Genomic DNA, 23,027 nt, shown 5'->3' on the forward strand with positions numbered 1-23,027 from the left:
GCTCAAAATGTTTTACAGAATCGGATTAAGATTGTAAAGTATGTATTTATAAATATATATTTTTAAAAATGTAAGCTGATGAGCTAAAACAGATTAAGTTTCTGTTAACAAATATGTCAGTTTGATCAGGAATATTTTTTTAGGTGACATTTATCATTGTTGCACAACACATTAGGGTTGTCAGTGAATTAAAGTATTGAATTGTGATTAATACAATCGTTTTTCATGGTGCATTAACACATTTAGTTCATTTTAAGAGAAAGGACACTAAACAACTGGTGGATGTGTAATTACTAATTTTGGCAATTCGTGCAGATGCCACTATATAGTTTAATTTGTCATTTACTGACATTTTTTTAGAAATCCCACAGAACTGATTGAACCAGTCATAACTATGGATTAAATGAATGTGAAAAACCTTTTAACAGCTAACTTTTAAAATGTTACATTTTTGACCTTTATTGAACTTTGCCCCCTCTATCAAGGCGGCGAATCAGGCAGGTGCAGGACCATACAGTGATCATGTGTGCTGTCAGACCCCCGCCACCGCACCTGACCCGGTCTCAGTGATGTGTGTACTTGAGCACGACCCCACAGAAAGTGGCGTCTACACACCTTCCACTTGCCTGGCTTTGAAATGGGACGAGCCCTGCAACAATGGAGCGGAGATCACATCCTACACACTTAAACTGGGAGAGCAGCTCATCAGCCTGGGCACCTGCACCTGCTATGTGCTACAGAACCTACAGCCTGACAGTGAATACAGGTATGTATATATATATGCACATTGTGACACCACCATTCTGTCCACCAGATCACATTCATCTGGTGATTTACATAAGCACTTCTGCGATATGAGAAAACAGTCTTAACTAATAACTGCTTAGCTTTCCCATTCCCTCTGAGCCCAAACTGTGTCCTGCGGGGAGCGGTTGCACTCCATCTCAGGTCTCATCTGCATTCTGCAAAGTTGTCCATTTCAGCGAAGCGTGACGCCACGGCCGCGTTACCCCTGCTGTCTGTTTCCTCCCCCTGCCCAGGATAGCAGTGGGTAAACAGCAGCGTGGTAATGACGCTAATCGGACGCTAATGAAAAGAGAAGGCCAGAGGGCAGAGTTTGTGTGTGTATCTATGAAGTGGCATCCATAACAGGACATCTATCCCTGCATGGGGCCTCCACAGTGCACATATAAGTGCCTCCATCAGCCAGCTTATGCAACCCATGTTTTTGTCTGAGAGCTTTGATTATGGGCTTTATATTAGAGATCTAAGTGGGACTGATTTTTCCAGGTTCATCCCACTTTCCTCTGGCTCATACAGATTTATACTCGCCATCCACCTGCTCCCCTCTTGACGATTTTTTTTCTGTCTACTCCCATTCATTTATACTACCGTTTAAAAATATGGGGTCAGTAAGATGTTTTTTTTTTTTTTACTAAAAGAAAATAATACTTTTATTCAGCAAGGATTAATTAAATTGAGGGAAAGACTTTTATTTTACAGAGTATTTCTATTTGAAATAAATGTTGATCTTTTGAACTTTATTTCCATTAAAGAATCAATGCAGCTGTTTTTAACACTGATAATAATAAGAAGTGTTCTTGAGCACCATACCAGGATCGTTTGAGACTGGAAACTGGAGCATGAAGAAGGAATTACATTTGAATGTTTATTAACATAGAAAATTGCAGTATAGACTGAAATTGTAATAATATTTCACAATATTATAGTTTATACTGTAATTTAGATTTTAAAAAAGCTGTCATGAGCATAAGAGACTTTCAAAAACATTAAAACAATAAAAAAAATCTTACCGACCCTAAACTTTTTAGCTGTAGTGTAGGTCTTTTCACTATATTTTCCCCTGGTGTCACAAATTCTCAATATTCTCATTAAAACCATGGATGCATTTACACTGTTTAAGCACAATTAATTGAACTACTTCTTATATTTACATTAAATGCCAAATTTTACATTTTTTTTTTCACTTCTTTTCCAATCTAAAATTTTAAATATAAATTTGAACTGCTACTACTCTGTATATGGTGGAATATTAAAGTGTTTAATAACTGACTATTAAATAATCCTACTCTGGAAATCTGGGTTGTAAATAATCTTTCAGAAAGAGATTGAAAAAAAAATTAATGTGTGTTATATATTTTTTAGTTATGGTATACCTCTCCATTTCCATCAGTTTTTTTTTTTTTTTTGTTCTGTTGGACTTTTGGTTAACATTCTCAGCCACACATCATTCCCCACAGGGTCTAGTTTTTCAGATTTTCTGTATTTACCATGCTCATACAAGGAAGCTGGGTTTCTGTATGTTTAGTATATTTATTAAATTTTATTCAGACAAAATATCCTGAAATATAAATAAAAAAACCGCTGCAAATCCTTCACAACACATATAAATTAAGAAACGCTGCAAATCCTCACAGCACATACACATTAAAAAACAATTAATGAAGCATTGCTAATTTCTTTTCATTAACCTTGAAATTATATATATATTTAGAATATTAAAGTTACCCATCTTAAGTTACGTTTTACATTTAATCATGTAATTATTCAGCTTATTTAGGCCAATAATATCCAAAAGATAAAGGAATCATAATGTTTTTATGACACCATAAAAAAAAAATTACGATAAACAAATCCATGTCGGGTCTGACACTTTTTGAGGTCTCCTTGAAACATTTCCATTGTGGTCACAGCGCTATTTGCAGCGTGTTTGTTAATTGCATGTGTTCTGAGGGTTTTCAATGTTTCTTTATATGTTTCGTTTATGCATGTGTTGTGATGATTTGCAGCGCGTTTCGTTACATGCATGTGTTGGGATGATTGAATTGGGAACTGATGAAGATCTTCATTTGCTGATGTTTTTTCAATTTGCATGTGTATTCTTAAGTTGCAGCATGTTGAGCTGTCTTGGCCACCGTACAAATGGGTTAAGTTAGTAATGTCACAAATTTGTATTGTGATCAGTGAATTTAAATACTGAGAATCTTAAATGTGTCAATTTACAGCATTATGTTAATTTAGTTCCAGGTTGAAGTAAAAATAAACAATTTTAACTCCACTGTATGTGAATCAGGACTAGATCTTTGAGCCGGCTCTGTTGTGAAGCAGACTGTATGGTCATTTGATCTCTCCTAGATCGATTATGTCTTTTGTTATTAGGGGCGTACAGACTAATGCAATCTCTTGAAAGGTTAAAGTATGTATTGTTTTCAGTTAAATGTCAACCAAACAGTCTGGTATTGTGGAAGAGCTGCTGTTAATTCCAGTCCAGACTCCCCAACCCTCCAATTTTTTAAAACCCAGAAATTGATTTTGGTTCTATTTGACTGAACAATATGACAAGGCATAATCCATGAATGATGGGCTTCTACACAAAGCACTTTCAGTCGACAAATACAAATTTGATCAAGGTTAGCTAGGTGAAAGTTAAGGAAGTTATTTGGGTCCTCAAGTGAGCAAAACTCAGCCTGACGTGGTTTATTACTTAGAGTAGGAGTAAGTGAAGAGATCGACCACATCTCATTTCACATCTAGGCTGAGTTGTGTTGTGGAAAGGCTGTGATTTTTTTTTTTTTTTTGGTTACCAGCAAAGCTAGGACACATCTGTTGGCCTGTTGTTAAACATGTGAAACCCCCTGCTCTCCAATGATACATGCACATTCATATGAAGCTGCTCATATGTGTGTCATCTGCTCACCTCCTGCATGTACGGCAGCTTTAAGCCATACTCGGTTTTTAAAACATGAACATGAATGAGTCTAGTATACGTAGTGAGTCACCATTAGCTCTGTTATTGATGATACCAGGTGTCTCTGTTGACATTTGTTGTGTTTTGAAAAGAAATGAAATCCACTTGCTGTAATGTTGCAGTGCAGTTGCTTTATGAACATGAAGTAAACAAGTTGCTTGGCTTTCTCTCTTTTGGAAGCGACATAAGTGTGTTGCATAGAATATGTTGTTGAAAGGATTTGTTGAAGGAGCAAGTTTATCAGGAATTATGTTCTTAATGAGTTATTGATTTAAGCCTCAAAGCTACTTTGTCTCAGTCAGGAGGTCTTGTGGTAAAGGTCAGGTAAAGTCTTTCATACTGATCCTTAAAGCTTGGGAAAAAATAGAAAGCACTTTTGCTTTGCTTCTAACTCTTTTGATACCACAACAATATATATATATTTTTTTTTTGGTGACACATGTGCAAATATGTCATTTTATAGTCCTTTTCAAACTGAAACAGTACTATTTATTTTGAGGAATAAGGAAGCATTTCATACTAAGCCCATCAGTCACACTGCTCTGTGTTATCACTCGCTGTCTGATGGTAGTCAAAGGTTTTTGGTGTTAGGTTTTTCTTTATATATATATATATATATATATATATATATATATATATATATATATATATATATATATATATATATATATATATATATAAATAAATACTTCCATAATGGAAGACAGTCCTGCTCACTGATAGCAGCACAAACATAAACGCTGTATCTATAGCTCTGCACCATATACAGATCAAATCACCCAGACCTAAGGATCAAGGTTTAAATGTGACTCTCTGTGCTGTGTCAGTCTGCAGATTCAGGCAGTGAATGAGATTGGTGCTGGTCCCCTCTGCCCTCCCCTGTTGGCCCGCACCAGGCCGCTGCCCCCTGTCCCGCCCCGACTGGAGTGCACTGCCGCTGGACCCCAGAGCCTCAAACTCAAGTGGGGAGACAGCAGCAGTGCCAAGAGCCTGCTTGGAGAAGAGATGGTGTACAACTTGCAGATGGAGGACAAGAACAGAAGGTCACTTCATCTCAATTACACCTCATAAATGGCCGTAGATGCACCGCTAAAAAGGAAATTGAATTCATTTTGAAAGCGCACTGAGCAATGATTTTATTTAGTCAAGGTGAACTGTCATTAGATTACAGAATTTTTTTTGGCATTATATACTTTTATTTTTAAACATTTTAGCTAGTATTGTGTTTTTTTTAGCTCAACCACTGAAAGCTTTCAAAGTTTAATGTTAAAGGTCTGTAGGTCTTACTATTATAGACATGCCTGTAGATCGGCCAGGCCACTACATTTTTAACCTCTCCAAATTTCAGTTTGCCTCATATCCTAATTTAATTGTAACTGTTGATTGTTTTCCTTGGCAGAGTGGAATTTTGGCAGCATTTGTGAGCGGGCAACAGGCCTGACAGATGGGCATTTAATAGAAAATATAATAAATTCCCCAATTCCCAGACAAATTTTTTTAGTGTTAGACTGGTTAATTTTCTAATTATTCTAATGATTCTCTTTAGCCAGTTACAGCTTTTCAAATAGAGGAGAAGTGCTAAAAATATTGATCTTTACCAAACCTGCCCCAGGGGTATATACAGTTTATATATATACACGCTAATTCTAACTTTATACATACTCTTTCTAAAGTTTGGAGTCTGCATGATTTTTTACAGTTATGTTTTAATATTTGAAAAAAAATATCTTATGCTCACCAAGGCTGTATTTATTTGTTTAAAAATGCATAAAACTGTATTATTGTGAAATATTATTACAGTTTAAAAGAACTGTTTTCTATTTAATTATATTTTAAAATATTATTTATTCTTGTGAAGACAAAGCTGAATCTCAGCATTATTGCTCTAGTCTTTAGTGTCCTTCAGAAATCATTCTAATATGCTGGTTTGCTGCTCAAGAAAGATTTCTTATTTTTATTTAGACTGAAAACAGTTGTGCTGCTTAATGTATAGCTTATTTCAGGATTTTAAATAATTTAATGCATCCTTTCTGAATAAAACTATTATTATTTTTTTTTTTTTACTTTTGATGGTGTTAAAAAAAGCCTTTGATGGCGTAGTGTTCAGTCAAACTATTATGATTTCAAAATGCTGTTCAGATACTTGTTGGTGCCACTGTATTTTCATACCAAATGATAACTTTTATTATGTTATTAAGGCTTTTCTTGCATCTTATTCAAGACTGGAAGTTACAAAATGAAACATCATAATCATAAACAGGGGCTATCAACTAATAGCATAATGTTAGTCCTGATCAAATTACAGCAATAAGCACATTTACTAAAGGCATAAGATCCAATTGCCATCTTTGGTGTGCATTACAGTGAATTTTTTATTATTATATATTTTTTAAATTAGCATTTATGATCTTAACAATGATTGATTCAGCTGCTTAATCAAAATTAAATTCCATCTGCACAATCAAGCGAGACTAGATTCAGCATGGCTCTGAAACAGACTCGTAATTGTTCTGCTATTACACATTTTATTTCTGGTCAGATTGCCATGGTAACCGCAAATGTACAGTACTATTCATCAAACCAACAATAACAGCTATTGTATTAAAACACTCTTCTGTAAACTCCTCCTCTTGTTCTTGTTGTCTTACTTTTTGAAAAGACTTTTTTTCTGGAGTTCATTTTGTAATTCAGTAAGTGGTGTGCTTAGTACATACAGTATGCACAGAAAAGAAAAGAAGTATGAATCCAAGCCAGGATTCCGACACAACCTTGAATGAAAAAAACATGAAGAGAATAGTTTGACAGGCTATAGTGAGAATATAAAGTATGAACTGTAGGTCAGTGGTCTGTTGCCTTCATCTCATTAGCCGAGCTGGCAGGGTTGTAATATATATATATTTTTTAGATTGGCAAAATATCATGGAAGCAGTCATTAAATAGCAGCTGCTGCTTTGTTCTCTGTTCTGACCTGATTGGTTTGTGTATAGACCGATGGTGTTGTGCTAGGATGGGACATGGCATGAGGAAACCAAGAGCCCACTGCCAACATCAGAAATATGCTCCTAATTTATTGTAATTGAGACCAAGATAAGTTAAATCCTGGGAAGTCTGGGGCTGCTTTACAATGTCATTATGTCCTTTGTTTGTGTTAGAAACACACAAATGGGCATAAAAGAGCATTAACATAAAATATTAAACAGCACAGCTGCCTTCAACACTGATGATAATAATAATAAAAAAAAATCAGCATTAGAATGATTTCTGAAGGATCACGTGACACTGAAGATAGAGTAATGATGCTGAAAATTCAGCTTTGCTATCAGAGGAATAAACTATATATATACTTTGTTTTTACTGGTTTACTGTTTTAACAAATAAATGGTGCCTATTGGGCACAAGACAATTCTTTCAAGAACAGTAAAAAAAAAGAAAACAAGTCATCACCCTTAAACTTTTAATTAGTGCCCGGTTACACACCAATAACAGAAATGAAATGTTTATGGTTTAGGTTTGTGACAATCTACAGAGGCCCAAGCCACACATATAAGGTACAGAGACTAAATGAGTCGAGCAGCTACTGTCTCAGGATTCAAGCAGTGAGCGAGGCAGGAGAGGGCCTTTTCTCTGAAGTCCACACCTTCCATACCACCAAGTCTGTTCCTCCTGCTCTCAAAGGTAGAGTACATCTGTACAAGTATATTGGCACATTTGTGTTCGTGTACTGGATGATGGGCACTATTTGATGCTTGTACAGCTAAACCTGTATATTATCTTTTAGCTCCTAAAGCGGTACAGATGGAAGGGAATGTGTGTGAGGTGAGCTGGGAGAGCATTCCACCAATGAGAGGAGACCCCATCTTCTACGTCCTACAGGTGCTGGTGGGCCGAGAGTCTGATTACAAACAGGTAAGATTGCACATTTCATTTCTGAATTGTCTGTACTGTAGATTATGACTATCAATCCGGCAGTGATTAATCTCATAACTTTTATAATTTATCTAAACACTTTAACACATGCAGTTCATTTCTACAGAAAAAAAACCCTATTCTGCATTTTATTCATAGTTAAATTTATATATAACGAAACAGAACACAGTGCTGTTTAGTCATCCAATTTGCATAAAAAAACATATGCTATATATTTCTATGAAAATGTCATTAGAATTTTTTCTTTCATGTAATTCAGTAGTCAAATTGAATATTAAAGGAATAGTTCACCTAAAATTTCAAATCTGAAAATGTACTCCCCCTCAGGCCATACAAGATGGAGATGAGTTTGTTTCTTCATCGGAACAGATTTGGAGAAATTTAGCATGACTTGTACACCAATGAATCCTCTGCAGTGAATGGGTGCCGTCAGAATGAGAGGTCAAACTGCTGATAAAAACACCACAATAATCCACAAGTTATCCAGATGACTTCAGTCCATTAATTAATGTCTTATAAAGTGAAAAGCTGTGTGTTAGTAAGAAACATAACCATCATTAAGACATTTTACCCTTCAAATAATTGCATCAAGCTAAAGCACAAGTCTCGTACACATAATATTGCTTCTTTAAGTGAAAAAGTTATCTTCTTAATTTAGGAGAGAAAAATGCACTGAATCGTATACTCGCCAATAGAGCATGATGCTAAATTTCTCAAAATCTGTTCCCATGAAGAAACAAATGAATCTACAGTATATTCTGATTGGCCTGAGGGTGAGTAAATTATCAGCAAATTTTGGGGGAACTATTCCTTTAATGATCTTGGGTCATTTGTGATTAACATTATTATTATTATTTTAATTTAATTTCACTTAACTTACATTTGTATTAATATATCCACAACTGTAGGCGGAACAGAAAGGCAGGAAGTTTCTTGCTAGTCTTTGCAGTGCATTGTTATTCAAGGAAAGGGAAAAGATCGAGATGTCATCCGCACAGACTAAGTCTGAGATAGAATCAGGATGATAGGTCTGTGTCCTCTGCCTGGGGATATTAGTATTCTGCAACTGATGTTGATGCCACTGCTGATGGCTTGATAGAGACCACCACCCAGCTCATCTATCATACTTCATACAATGGAAGGAAACAACAGCATGCATTTAAAAATGTTCTTTTATTTTACATTCATGGTTGTTACACAGTTAAAACCGCACACAGTTCTACTCATCATTAGTTTAGCCTGATGTACCGAGCTTAACAGATAGTTATACATATTTGGTTTACACAAAAATGTAATAAAAGTTTACATACCATTGTCCTTAATATTGTGACCTGGCTTTTTAAGAATCAGTGACTTTTGTGGCAGTTGTGTGTGTCCCTGGTTTTTCACAGAGAGAGGATTATTATCATTCACTGCACAAGTGACATTATTGCACACATTTTTGTCAGTGCGGTTACAAATGTGCCATCATTTTGCATTTAATGACCACATTAGTACATCAGGCTGTGAATCATAAATTCACTTACTGGCTGTGAAGGCCTCGAAATCTCTCTAGGGATCTGTCCAGAGTAAGCCAATCAGATCCCTTCCTCCACAAAGATATTTTTCTTTAAGGGCACGACTGCTGCTGCTCTGATGTCTAATGTAGCTGGCATGGTTCCTATTACTATGTTAATGTGTTCCTTGTCCTGTGAGCTGTTAAAATGGATGTGAGAAGTGATGAGTGTGTTGTTTGCATTTAAAGAGAAGCAAGGGTTTAATGGCAGCAGATGCCAGCTTCTGTTTGCTCTGCTTCTAGGGTGTCTGTGAGAACTCGTAACTAGTGTGCATCTCCATTTTGACATAAAAGTAAAAGCACAAATCCTCTGCATCTCAAATCGTTTTCACCCAGGTAATGCATGTTAAACATACATTAATGAATAATAATTGTTTATGTATGCAGATGCAGATATTAAGCGTCATTTAATATTTAATATGCAATTTTGGACTATGGTTAATTCTTTAAAAAAAATATCCATCAAAATTCCACACTCCCTTTTTTTTCTAAATAAAAAATAAAACACAAAACACTTAAATCAACATTGTAATGTACAGGATGAAAAATGTATATTCAGTTTGAGATATGCTGAATTAACGGTTTTATTAGTTTTTATAATAATTGCAATTTTAATCTATTAAAATAGATCAATTTTATATGAATAGCAATTTAACGGTTATAGTAAAATAAATGTACACATAAAGGAAATGAGCAGGAATAATTAAACATTCAATATCGACTGATGTATATCCAGCACTGTACTGAAAACATAGAAGCTAAGTGATACAAATAGTGAAGCCTTCCTACGCTGTTATAAATGTTATCTTTCATGCAGCTGAATAAACTGTTTTGCTTTATTTTATTTTTAATTGTGTTCTATTAGATTCAGCTTGTTTTAAGTTGTGTTTTGTCTGCTCAAAAGAAATTGTCTCAGTTTTACATGCTCTTCTGAACTCAGATGGCATCTCCCCGCAAATGGAAAAATGAAATAGTAGCTGTCAAAAAGGGGTTGCCAGAAACAACTTATATTAAGTTTATCCTTTTTAATGCATTATACTGCTGGAAGGGACAGTTTCCAAATGTATTTGCTTAGCTTATGTATTTGGTACATTAGTGTTTTTTCTTTGGACATAAAAAATAGCAGTAGATATTTGGAGGGGAAAGAAATTGACTAAAAAAATTCTCAGTTCAACTTTTCTAAATCTATTGTGTCAATGCAATTTAATCCATGCATCTGGAATAAACAAGGAAGGTCTTAATGTTTAACTCCTGGCTTCGCAGTGCTTTTAAAGCTGCATGGTGATATGAATTTTCTGTTCGGTTTTCTTATCTTGACTCATTTTCCTTCCATTTGTCAACACTGCAGGATAGGAAAGCTCTGGCTTAATACACCCTACTGACCACTATCTGTGATATTGAGATATAGCAGGACAGTAAATAATCCATCCAAAGCCTTTCCTATGCTCTGCTTTAATAAATGTTGAGGTGTCCTTATCCTAATATACTATTTTGAACTACACTTTAACCTGGTAGATTGAATTACATTTGAAAGCAATTACATTTATTTGTATTAAATCCTAATAGTAGTTATAATAATAGTAATTATACTATTAACAATAATATTTATTATCATTAATTGCAAATACTTTGCCAAAAATGTTATATTCGTATTCAAATGAATTTATTACATGTATTTTAATAATATTTTTTACAATTGCATTTGCTTATTATTAGTATTATTGTTATTGGTGTTAATAACATTATATTAATTATTTGTAACATTATAATAATTATTTGTTGTTATACTGTATATATTATTTAAATAAGTGACATGACATACAGCCAAGTATGGTGACCCATACTCAGAATTAGTGCTCTGCATTTAAACCATCCAAAGTGTACACACACAGCAGTGAACACAAACGTACAAACACACACACACACACACACACACACACACACATGGAGCAGTGGGCAGCCTTTTATGCTGTACCCGGGGAGCAGTTGGGGGTTCAGTGCCTTGCTCAAGGGCACCTCAGTCATGGTATTGCCAGCCCGAGACTAGACTTGTGCTGGTATTCGGTAATGGGATATATCATGGTAATGAATATACATGGTATTGTTATCGTGGGCACTTCTTAATACAGCATTTTAAGAATACTATTCCCATCAACTGATCAAAATGCACAACAACGCTGTATGATGCTTGAAAGAGCATGTGCTCTATGATGTAAACAAGCAAGCAGGAGAAGCACATGAGGAACGCTTGAGAGACGCGCTGAATGAAATCACATTCACTCATTGACAGCAGATGGCGCTAAACTGCAGGAAAAAAAAAGCAGCCTTTACCCGGAAACTGCATAAACAAAGCAGCTGTGCTACTTTCTAAAACATATTTAAACAATTTAAAATAGCAATTCAGATCTGTGTATTTGCTATGATGTTCATCACAGTGCCAAATACTTAAGTATTAAGACTTAATAGGCTATTTTAATCTGGACTACAACATGCCATAGATGTTATTTGAAAGTGTTTTGATATTTTATTGTTAATTCACACTTTACATTAGGGCTTCATTTTTTAACATTAGTTAACATAATCTGCCAATGAAAAATTCATCTTAACATTCATCCACGTTGTTCAAATCTAAAGTTGCAACTGTGTTCTTTAATGAGCTAACATGAACTAAGACTAAGATTTTTTTTTTTTAACAAAGATAACTTCTGTAGCAAATGTAGCTATTGCTCATTGAGAATGTTAATGGTTAACTAATGAGAACTTATTGTAAAGTGATACCTATGGGTCTTTATAGTTCTTTTGCGCTTTAATCTGTGCAAAACTTTTAAATTTATATATTTTATATATTTATTGTATTTAAATGTTCAGTTATTTTTGTTATAAGAAAAAAGTTATTTAACCTGTTATACTGTATTATGAGCACTTTTTAAAAAAATAATTTCAATACAGTGATAAAAGCATGAACAATTAATTGCAACAGGAAAATCTGATACCTGCAAATCCCTACCTGGGACTCAAACCCACCTTAGGGTTAGGAGTCAAACTCTCTAACCATTAGGCCACGACTTCCCCCTATAGTCATCACCATTATTAAACAATAGGCAGTGCTATTTTAGTTACTGAGAAACTATTATAGTTTATTTAAACTATAATTTGTTTTTATATTTTCATTTTAATTTCAGTTAAAGTTTTTGTAATTTTACTGTTTGTTCATTTTTATTACTTTGTATCTATGTAGTTTCCTGGTGATAAACTGACTTTTTATGTTTCATTTTATTGCCTTAACATTTATTCAAGGAACCTTTTTCTATTTTTTTTTATTTTAGTTAAATATAATTACTTTGATAACAAGAGCTTCTCATTTTTGCTTTTAACCCACAGAAACAGTGGCCTTCGTAGTTTACATCATTTGGAAATGTTGAAATTACTGAAATTTTTTTCTGTGGTCGACATACCGCCATAGATGCAATGAGCTTTAGTTGTATTGACCACAGAACACAAACAATTCCTGATGGTGTCCAGTTGGACATTGTAGAATGTTTTACTTAGTTTGATAATGTAAAGCTATGTTTTTCACAGATGTTCTCTCTCTCTTTTAGTTATATAAGGGAGAAGACACAACCTTCCAGATATCTGGCCTGCAGAACAACACAGACTATCGCTTCCGTGTGTACGTGTGTCGCCGGTGTCAGGACAGCACGCAGGAGCTGTGCGGCCCACTCAGCCCATCCTCGCTCTTCACCCTGCGGCGTACGGAGCTCGCGCTGCCCGGAGAGCTCAACTCAGCCGAGACCCTGAAGCCCAGCGGCATGTTCACGACAGACGAACGATTCGCGGCGGCCTTAGTTGTGGCTTTCGCGGCCCTGTCTTTCTTCCTCGCTTATGTGGTGGAATACTTCTTCATGAAGTGAAAATCAAAAGGAACTCCGAACCAGCAGCCAGCCAAGGAAAAAAAAACATTTTGAGAAACACGAACACTTAAAGTAAACATCTGAAGCGATGTACTGTAGGCCGAGTATGTTATACAGGCTCTCTTCTTATCTTTCATCCCCTATCCTCTCTCGCTCTCTGATGCCTTTGAGCCTGCCTGTGCATCGCTGTGTCACTTATTCTTTTACAGCATGTGGATTTGCTCTGAACTCCTGGGGGAAGCAAAACCACGACATCAAGCCTTACGAAGAGTTGCGCGACGGCCTGTTTTTGCATGCTTCGTTTTTGTATCCCTTTAAGTGTACGTATATGTGGGAGAAAAATGTATAGTTTTTTTTCTCCACATTCATGGCCTTACTTTATCCAAGTGTGCTTCACTGCATTTATTTCACAGCCATAGCTTTATGATTATGTATTACCGACGATCACAGTTCACCCAGTGCCGATTTTTATACATAATCACGCGATGTTCACAGTTTGTACGTCACAGTACGCATCACCACGATCCTTCTCAGAAACACGAAATACTGTTACCATAGTAAGGCTGTTGTAAAGCCCCCTGCGTTTCAGCTGCCAAAGCAAATTGCAATCCAAGTGTGGTTTAAGTGATGCTGCTATTGTGTTTATTTTTCCTACAAACGGAATCAGTTATCTAATATATAGAAATATAAATCTAAATCTATAAGATTCTATAGAGCTATTGTAATATAAGTTTGAAGTAGATCTCTCTTTTGGAGTGTGTCAGTTCACAATCTATGGTGCTTTACCTGTGGTCAGTAGTGGTGGCGGTCGAGGGTGAGGGAAGTTAGACATGCCATACGTTCGGTAACGACGCCCTTTGCCACCACACACCCTCTTTCTCTGGCCATCTAGTCCTAAGGTGCAGTGACACAGGGCTACTTCCTCGCCTTCCTGCCCCACGAATGACTTGGGCTAGGCTAACGTCGCCCTCTCAGACTGACTTGGGGCTCTGTGTGGTGCCTGTAGATGCAGGGACCAGCTGATGGCTGGAGTCACAATAGCCAGTGCGTAGCCCTGAAACCGAAATAGCCTGTTCCGTCACTCTGTGAATGGCGTTGGTCTTCGGGACTTCGCCCGTCTCGTTCTGTCTTTGGCCCTTACGTGTCAACACGTTGAATGTTTCATCATCTTTGAATCCGTGAAAGCCAGTTGGACATTTCTAAGGTGCTCTTTCAAGTTTTTTGTCAAAAGCAGCAGTGGACTCCTCCACCCGCTGCACAATGCCAAAACAGCCTGATGTGCTTGCAGTGCATCTTTAGCCAAGTAAAAGGTACAAACCAGCAGTTCCCATCAATCCAAAGAGTTCCTCCCACCTTACACTTGCAGAACAGTTAAGAGGTGTCTAAAAATGAGAACTACATGGGGAAGGATTTATTCCCCTTTACTGACAGCCTGTATTGTACCTCAGGGACATGGACTTTTCAGAGGTGAAGAAGTAGATACTATGTTTCTGAGAGGGTGCTGCGAAAACACTAAACGTTGCCGAATGATTCTGATACTGCAGTCATCAGTAGCGTCATTCCGTTGTATCTGCCTCTGCAGTTTTAAATGCGTTGTTTTCTCACCTAAGCGGTGCCTTGCTCCAGTTGTTCGTAAGCAAATCGTTTACTAGCTCAGAATACCTTTGCCAAAGTTAATGGGAAATTAAGGTATCACTCTTTAGAGTTATTTATACTATCTATTGCATACAGTACTTTAAATGGCAACTAAAGTGCAATCTTCATTTATTTATTTTTCAAGAAATTAAGAGATGTAGTTATTTACTATTCTCTCTCTCTCTCTCTCTCTCTCTCTCTCTCTTTCTTTGTCGTAGCATGTTTTTTTCCAGTTAATTTTTTTTTAAATGTATTGTAGATTAACGATTAAGGCCAGCATTCCTTTCATTCATAATTGTGGTTATGTTTATGTCTTTCATTAATTGGGAACATGTAGCATGTACCATGCTGAAACATTTCTGTATAACCAAACGCCTGCTCATCTCCTATCAGAACTCCAGCTAATTGACTTAATAGAGAACTGTAGTAAACGTTTAATCTGTTGTATTTTTTAATTGTGTGTTTGTAGCTACATTTGGCATTGCTAAAAAGACTGTTAATCTTACTGTTCGCCAAAGCGGAGGCTTGTCCAATTTTATGTCACTTTTTATTGTTATTTAAAGGGTTACTTGAGCAATCCTTTGTGACACTAGAACATCATTTCTTGAAAAGGAAAAACATACATTTAAATTAAATTTCATCTGTGACTACACTTTTTTTGGTAGTGAAAATGGTGCCATTTGTTTGAGTAATCTTTCTGAGGTGAAATCTTACATGCGGTTTCAGACCGAAAGGAAAGCAAAACAAACTGTTTTGAGGCAAGTGACATTATATATAGAGATATATAGATACATATTATGACAACAACTAACAGAAATGAAGCACTTTTTAAAGCGAAATATTAATCTTTATTAGATTTATCTTGCTAAACTGTATTTCCTTGTCATTGTTGATATTGCTTTCAAATAGAGAGTATCATGCAGTCAGAAATGTCTATAGAACTGGCCCACATATGTTTTGTAAAAAGTTTGGAAGTCCTTTGGCGTCCTTTTAAAGTGAGTGCATTATTATATATATATATAAAAAAAATGCCCATTGTATAAATATAGTGTTTGGTCTTAACTGGCAATATCATTTTTTTTTTGTTTTCTTTAAGTATTTTTTGTTTGTTTTCATACTGGTCCTTGTTAAATTGAAAAAAAATAATAATAATTTTTGTGTGGCCCAAGTACAATTTTGTATTTTTATATTGCATTTTATTTTGTTTTATTTCCATTCTGTTTCAAATATGAAAATGAATTTGAACATGATGTTTGGAGATCGATCCGCTCTCAGTCATCCCAGAGAAATGTATAGAACCGTAAGTGTATTCAACCATTTTCCAAAAAAAGTATTTTTACCTCACTGTTATTAAAAAAAAAGAAAAGAAAAAAAAAAAAAAGAAAAGACAAGGAAAAATATATGAAACATTCCAGGCTTGTCATGATCTACACTTTTTAAAGTCATAATTTTTTTCTCGTATTGTAAATGTTAGACAATTTCATATGCATAAATATAAAAGAAACTGCCATATCAATGTTAATGTATAGATTTTTTGCAAATACTACCCTATGTATGTAAGACTTAACTGTATCTTTAGCGTGTATGTAATATATTTATACCCAATAAATGTTTTAATTTTTTCTGACAGACTGTATTTTGTACTGGAGATATAAATCTTTCATATATATAAGTTAGAGCTTATGATTGAAGTCACTTGGTTCTTGTCTTTTGCATGACATGAATATTACAGCACCTTGCAGTGAGTACAAATACTGATAATCTAGTACAACATTTGACATTATTAACTTCATATCATGTCCTTATTCTCAAAAACCAACCAAGTAGGAATTACTGAAATGCTGTCCTGCTGAGGTGTCTGATGTAGAAAGATGTTGTTCATCGAAGCTGCTAGTCCAATTTCATCCACCAGCAAAAGTGCTTCATATGAACCAGTTGAAGCAGATACTCATTCATACAGAAAGGTTAACAAGCCAGTGTAAAGTGAAATTATGAATTGCTTTATAATGAATAATAAATCATACATACGGAATATCTTAAACACTTAATCAGACTGCCTCAATTGCAGAGTGCTTATTTTTATGGCATGACCAATAATGCTACATTTGTGTTACCAAAGCAGTTGCAGTTTACAAATAGACCGTTTTGTATGTGCAACTGGTGTCAGTGTGTGACTTTCTTACCAAGTGAAGATTGTTTGTGGAAACTGACTGCGGTCACTACTTCAAATCTGACTTTTATTAACCTGTACTTTTAATGCAAGAGTCTCTTAATTGAAGTCGATTGTTTGTCCAACTGTGGTGCACATTTATTTGAAACTGACCTGTAATTGACACTTTGAAGAGCGTTTACACTCCCCCTCTCCATCAGGGCTGTGGTATGTTCTTCTTTATATATTTTATGGTGAGGGAAGGCAGGAGTGGCAAGTGTGAACAGACAATCTCATTTTGCAGCATCACCTTCTGCCTCATAAGGTGATCCGACTGATTTATGAAACTGCTCTCCTCTTTTATTCTCTTTCTCTTCGGTCTGGAGGCCCTGACCTTCATTTGACATCAATAAAACACCAACAGTCAGACTTTGCACATGGACACAGGATTGGATTTGTAACAAGATTTCATGAAACCCAAAATCCACTGACCCTGATGAAGAATGGGAGCATCTCAAATGAGCATTGCATTGCTTTTCACTTATTATTTATTTAAAGGCCATTATAGTTTGTAATTGACCACATAGTCCTAGATTTAATTATTATTCCAGCTGTCTGTCCATCTGTTTGTGATATTTCAGACTTAAAGGACAGCCATTAAAACATAATAGAGAAAAACTCAAATGTAGTCTTTTAAAACTTTTCACACATTTAATTCACTGTTACTTGACGTTTCTTTGTTATTGTGAAATGTACTAGCACTTTTGGTAGTGTACCACATCAAAACCAACATTCACAAAAGAAACCTCCAACACAACAGATATCCAATGGAATACGGGTATATTTACATATTTTACAATGTACAGATATTAAAGTTTCTATACTGTACATCATTTAGAGCACAAGACACATGCAGTTTCTACAACAGATACTCGGGATGTAAGGTATGGAGCCCCGCACATGACATGCAAGAAAAAATAAATAAATTGTGCACACTATTTACTAATTCATTCCATCAATTTACTAAAACGTGCACATGATTACTATTGCGTTCCCTCAATATACTAATGCATTCCCTCGATTTACTATTGTGTTTGCTCGATTTGCTAAATTGTGCGCAAGATTTAGAAAATTCGAGGGAACGAATTAGTAAATTGTGCGCACAATTTATAAATCGAGTGAACGCAATAGTAAATCGAGGGAATGCTATAGTAATCGTGTGCACGTTTAAGTACATTGAGGGAACGAATTAATAAATCATGCACACGATTTAGCCTTATATTTTTTCCTGTGTGTCATGTGCGGGGCTCCGTAGTAAGAGGACCTGCTAACATACAAATATACTGTTACAACATTTATTGCAGTGGTTTTAAATTAAACTTCTGTATAACTGGCTAATTTGGTACCTGTAGTTTAGCACATGAAACACTGAGAACAAAAAAGCCAGCTTTTATGATGTTTGAGTACTTAAATGGACGAATGCATTTTGACTTACATTTCTTTGTTTTTAATTAACTTTCTTCAAAGTGTTTGAATTCTCTGTATTGCTTCAGTTCTGTAGCAGAGGCTTATGAACACAGACATAAAAAAAAAGAGGAAGCACTTGCTAAGGGAGCATGACATGCATTCAGGCACAATGCAAATGAACGGCATCACCTCTGCAGTCCCTGTCATCAGGTGCAAAAGGTTGCTGTATCTACAGTGATCATTTTGTCTTCCAGATTTCATTTAGATTTAAGGCAGCTGAAGTTAACTTTTTATCCTCTCCCTTTTTATATCTCTTATTTTTTTTTATAAAACTTCAAGGTATGTAATGAAATGTTGAGCCTGGAGGGACGAATGGCTGTTAAAGAATTGTATCTCTCCAATCTACTCCCTGATCTGTCAGACACTGTATGATATATGGATGTGGATCTTAAGTCTAATTAGGGAACTATATCATCTTGCAAACACGGTGGCAGCAGTAGATGAGGTCTGAAATGGCTGTTCATGGTGAAGACAGTCTTTCACAGTCACAGGCTGGCAGTGGATTCCGTCCAGCACGGGGAAGTCTCTCCTTTGACCGCTGATGTGCTTATTCGTGGGCTATGATGCAGTACGAAAAGTTTGCAAGCTGCCATCCTGTATTTCTTGGACATGATGTTGTACAGAATAGGGTTGATTGCTGCACTCAGGTAAAAGAGTACAAAGGAGATGAGATTACAGTACTGACTGATGACAGACATGACAGGAGAGCCCATCTCTGTGGATTTGGAGATCAGGTAACGTCCAACATGAAAGGGAAGCCAGCAGAGCACGAAGGCAAACACCACCACAGCTGTTAGAGAGAGGGAATAAAAGTAACCGAATGGTGAAATAGCAGTTTCCTCACCTTGTTGCAGCAAGAATAAACATTATTAATCATGCACAAATGCTATCAAAAGAGCCTCTTTAACACGCGTGTGTACTATAACTGAAAGCTCACATAAGCATTTTTCTTAACATACAATTATGTACATTTAAATAGAATTTTATTTTAATGAATGTTTAAATAATAAAAAAATATGTATTTTTGTAGATTTTAGTTGACATAATATTTTATAAAAGTTTTGTGTCAACTGTTTCTTCCTTACTAAAATGATGAACATTTTCATTAATAATAATAAAAAACATAACATCTTTTAGAACACAGAAGTATATTTGTGTCTCCATTTTTTATCTATCTTTATTCTTAATGTACAATTATAATTATTGACTCCTGCTCCCTTAAATTTGTACAATAAAGAACTATTTTACGAAAATTGGATGTATCAGCATTCTATTCTCCCTCACTTATCTTTTTCTTAGCTTCGCTACAAACACAATTTTTTGTGCCAAGCGCATCCCCTGCGTAACAGGTGCGCTTGTGCGTAAAGTGCGCAAATGATAAACAATTGAATCGCGGCTACGTGATGTTGCTGTGAAACCGGGCACTTACCCAGCATTTTCACTGTCTGTCTATTGTTTTTTTCCCGACTCGAAGCGTTTTGCCCAATCGTCTCCCTCTTTCTCTTCCAGAGCTTTCGCCCGATGAGACTATACAGAACAGTTAAGCAGAACACAGGCAAAAAGAAAAAGATGCTGGAGACCCAAACCATAATTGTTAAGAGCCCAGACCTAATGGCATATTCCGTCGCTTTGCATTCGTTAGTATCCCACGAGTTTGTCCCGTTTTCGTGCTCAACCCCGACGAGCACAAACACAGGTCCTGCACTAAAGAAGGATACTATCCAGAGGACCAATATGACCCCGCGCACGCGACCCCTGGTCACGACTACCTTTGCCCTAAGAGGAAAACAAATAGCAAAGTATCTCTCCACACTGAGAGCAGTGATGCTCAGAATGGTCGAGTACGTGCAACACTCGCTCACAAACTGAAAGAGTTTACAAAGTATGTTGCCGAGATTCCAAGGTCGGTACCTCCAGATTCTGTACAAGTCCAGGGGCATGCAGAGAAAAATAAATAAATCCGAAAAGGCCATGCTTGACAGGTACAAGTTGGTGGTGGTTCGCATGTCCTTGTATTTGGTCACCACCAAAATGGTCATGAGATTCCCCGTTACACCAACAAAGAAGAAGAGCACGCAGGTGACGGTGACCCCGGTTAGCACTGGGACGGGGAAGATGTTGACCGGGTGCTCGAATCCCCAGTATGTCGCGTTCTCATCCCAACTGCAGTTGAAGGAACAGTTGGACCGGTTCGTCCAGGTAGGCATGCTGAGAGATCATGGAGCGTCTAGATTCTCCTGTGAGAGAGAGCTCGGGGAGGACAGTCTCCCCACCGACTCCCCATCGTGCTGCGCGAAGGGCTGCTCAACATTTATCATTGAACTTATCCAGCCTGTACCGCAGGATGCGAATTGTGGTAGTTTTGGAGGGACTGACCTTCCTAATACGACTTGAAGACCCCTAAAAGTCGCCAAAATTATAATGTATCTTCAAAGTAGACCTATGTTCTTTTATATATAGTTTTCTAACAACTTTTCTGAAACCACAAAAGGCAAATTAGCGCTCGAAATAAAAGTTCGCTAACAGTCGCGTCCTCCTGTGAAAAGTAACCATGCAACATTACGCCGCTCTCTCCATTCAGCATTGCGCGTGAACAATTGCGACAAAACTGCCGTTGTTTACTCTAGGGTTACCTATAACAAATATACTCACACAAATGCAATTGTTTTTAAAAGTCTTTTTGACATTTGACGGCTAACTTTCAGAGGTGCAATTTTAGTAGCGCGCAAGCGTTACGCGCACTGACAGAGAATTGCCGACAGAAATTCCTTTAAAAAGTCGACTCCTCTGAAGGTCGTTCAGTGTGTCGCACCATGTTGTACTCTACAGAATTGTAGTTGTCAGATGAATGTCCTCATGACACATCCTTACCATCCGTTCCACGTCTAATTTTAAAAATGGTTCCAGCTGATAGGAAAACTCAGAAGATTTAAGGACGGCAATCCAGCTTTTACTGCCCAGTTATCTGTCCACATTGGACAGAAAATCGTTAGTCTTGAAGTTATTTAAGACATCATTGGTCTAGGAAGAAAGATAAGTGTACAAGGTGAGAGATGAAGTCACCTCGCGGAGGATGAGAGACGCGCGTAATGCGCGATGCCTGTCAGCTGCGAATGCTGACTCTTTCATTAATGATGCTGTTGAGTCATCATTCAAACGTGGATAGAGCGTGAGCTGGGAAAGCGTAATTTAAAAGACAAAAGTAGAAAATGTAATGAAGATGAATACTTGTTGAACACTGCCATCATGGGGTGACAGGATAGAATGCAGTCTAAAACATTCTACATTTCTAATAGACGACAGACCAACAGTCTAACTAAAATATATATCTCTGGAATAAGGGGTTATCATAAAAATGAAAAAGAAGGCAAGTGTGCTTTAAATTGGAGGGGGGGGGGGGGGGGGGGGGGTGAATTCTACGTCAGAAGCATGTCACGTTTCTCACAGCTGATTGGTGCAATATCTGTTTGGTTTCCGTTAATCTGTGTAGCATGTGGCCCCAAAACGATTTACGATATTCAAGCAGTTGCCATCTGTAGGTAACGTTTCCGTCTAGCCAGTTCATTTTATTGAGCTCTTTTATATATTTAATGAAAAGTTATCATTTGCAAAGTGACCTTTGAACAAGATTTGTATGACTTCATATCTTTAATTTCTTTATATGTAGCCTATTTGTAGGACTTCATATCATTAAAATGTTTAATCCTTTTCCCCTCCTGCTGGTAAATAAAGACACGTACACTTTGACCAAAGCTGAAATGCATCTAATCCAAATGTGATTTTGATGTTGACTGAATATTGTGAGGAAGGTAAATAAGGCAGAGATCATTAACCAGATTTATGACTGGAATGGACTGAGCAGCTGCTATTGAGCTGATTTTAAGCATTCAGTAAACTGCCAGCATCAGTGTGTACAAGAACTAACTTGCATCAACTGAACTATTGGCTGGATAACAGGTAATTTCTTTCTTTCTTTCTTTTCTTTCTTTACCCTCTCTTTTTTCTAATGAAAGATGCAAGCAAGGTATTCATTGTCACAGTTTGTGTATTTTCTGTATGTAATTTGTAAATGGGTGTTGTTGTTACTTTAAGGTGGGGTGTTTCAGTGGCCTCTGGTCAAAGTCTCCATTATATTTGTTTTCTTCCCCAATGTCAGTACATATCAACAGTTGTGTCATTTGCAGTAATATTGCACCCAGTTATCAAGTTATCACAATCAGAATACAAATCCTTATAGCACAGGGCAATGAAAGGCTTGAGAGGAAGTGTAGTTAGCATAGGATGGAATGAGGTTTCAAAAGGACAAATACATTTTTAGTAGTATTTATAATACTGTCCACTAGAGGGCAACAGCACTGTGTGTAGTACTGTTCTGACCCTTCAAGATTCAGTAAAAATATGTAGTTGCAGGTAATATCATGTCATTTATTACGATATTAAAACTACAGTTTGAAGTTTATGAAATATATATATAAAAAAACTATATTTTAATGAGCTATATATCTATAAATCTAGCTAGCTATGTACAGGTGAATCTCAATAAATTATAATGTT

The 23,027-nt window shown here is 36.4% G+C and overlaps 2 protein-coding genes across 2 annotated transcripts in view; one reads left to right on the forward strand and one right to left on the reverse strand.

Moving 5' to 3' along the window:
• LOC113069720 (fibronectin type III domain-containing protein 3B-like) overlaps positions 1-16,426 on the forward strand; it is a 62,212-nt gene extending 45,786 nt beyond the window's left edge. Inside the window, 5 exon segments of the mRNA XM_026242841.1 lie at positions 486-766; positions 4,597-4,812; positions 7,278-7,444; positions 7,548-7,675; positions 12,851-16,426. Coding sequence (XP_026098626.1) covers positions 486-766; positions 4,597-4,812; positions 7,278-7,444; positions 7,548-7,675; positions 12,851-13,162 — 1,104 coding nt within the window. The 3' untranslated portion in view covers positions 13,163-16,426.
• A 1,799-nt stretch (positions 16,427-18,225) lies between these two features.
• Positions 18,226-21,545, reverse strand: LOC113069722 (growth hormone secretagogue receptor type 1). Its single transcript, XM_026242842.1, has 2 exons — positions 19,903-21,545; positions 18,226-19,263 (listed from the first exon to the last, which is right to left on the reverse strand). The coding sequence occupies exons 1-2, from the start codon at positions 20,678-20,680 to the stop codon at positions 18,959-18,961; spliced, it is 1,083 nt and encodes a 360-aa protein (XP_026098627.1). The 5' UTR covers positions 20,681-21,545; the 3' UTR covers positions 18,226-18,958.
• Positions 21,546-23,027: the final 1,482 nt, after the last annotated feature.

Source organism: Carassius auratus, unplaced genomic scaffold, assembly GCF_003368295.1.
Source record: "Carassius auratus strain Wakin unplaced genomic scaffold, ASM336829v1 scaf_tig00002407, whole genome shotgun sequence".
In the NCBI taxonomy this organism is placed as follows: Eukaryota; Metazoa; Chordata; class Actinopteri; order Cypriniformes; family Cyprinidae; genus Carassius; species Carassius auratus.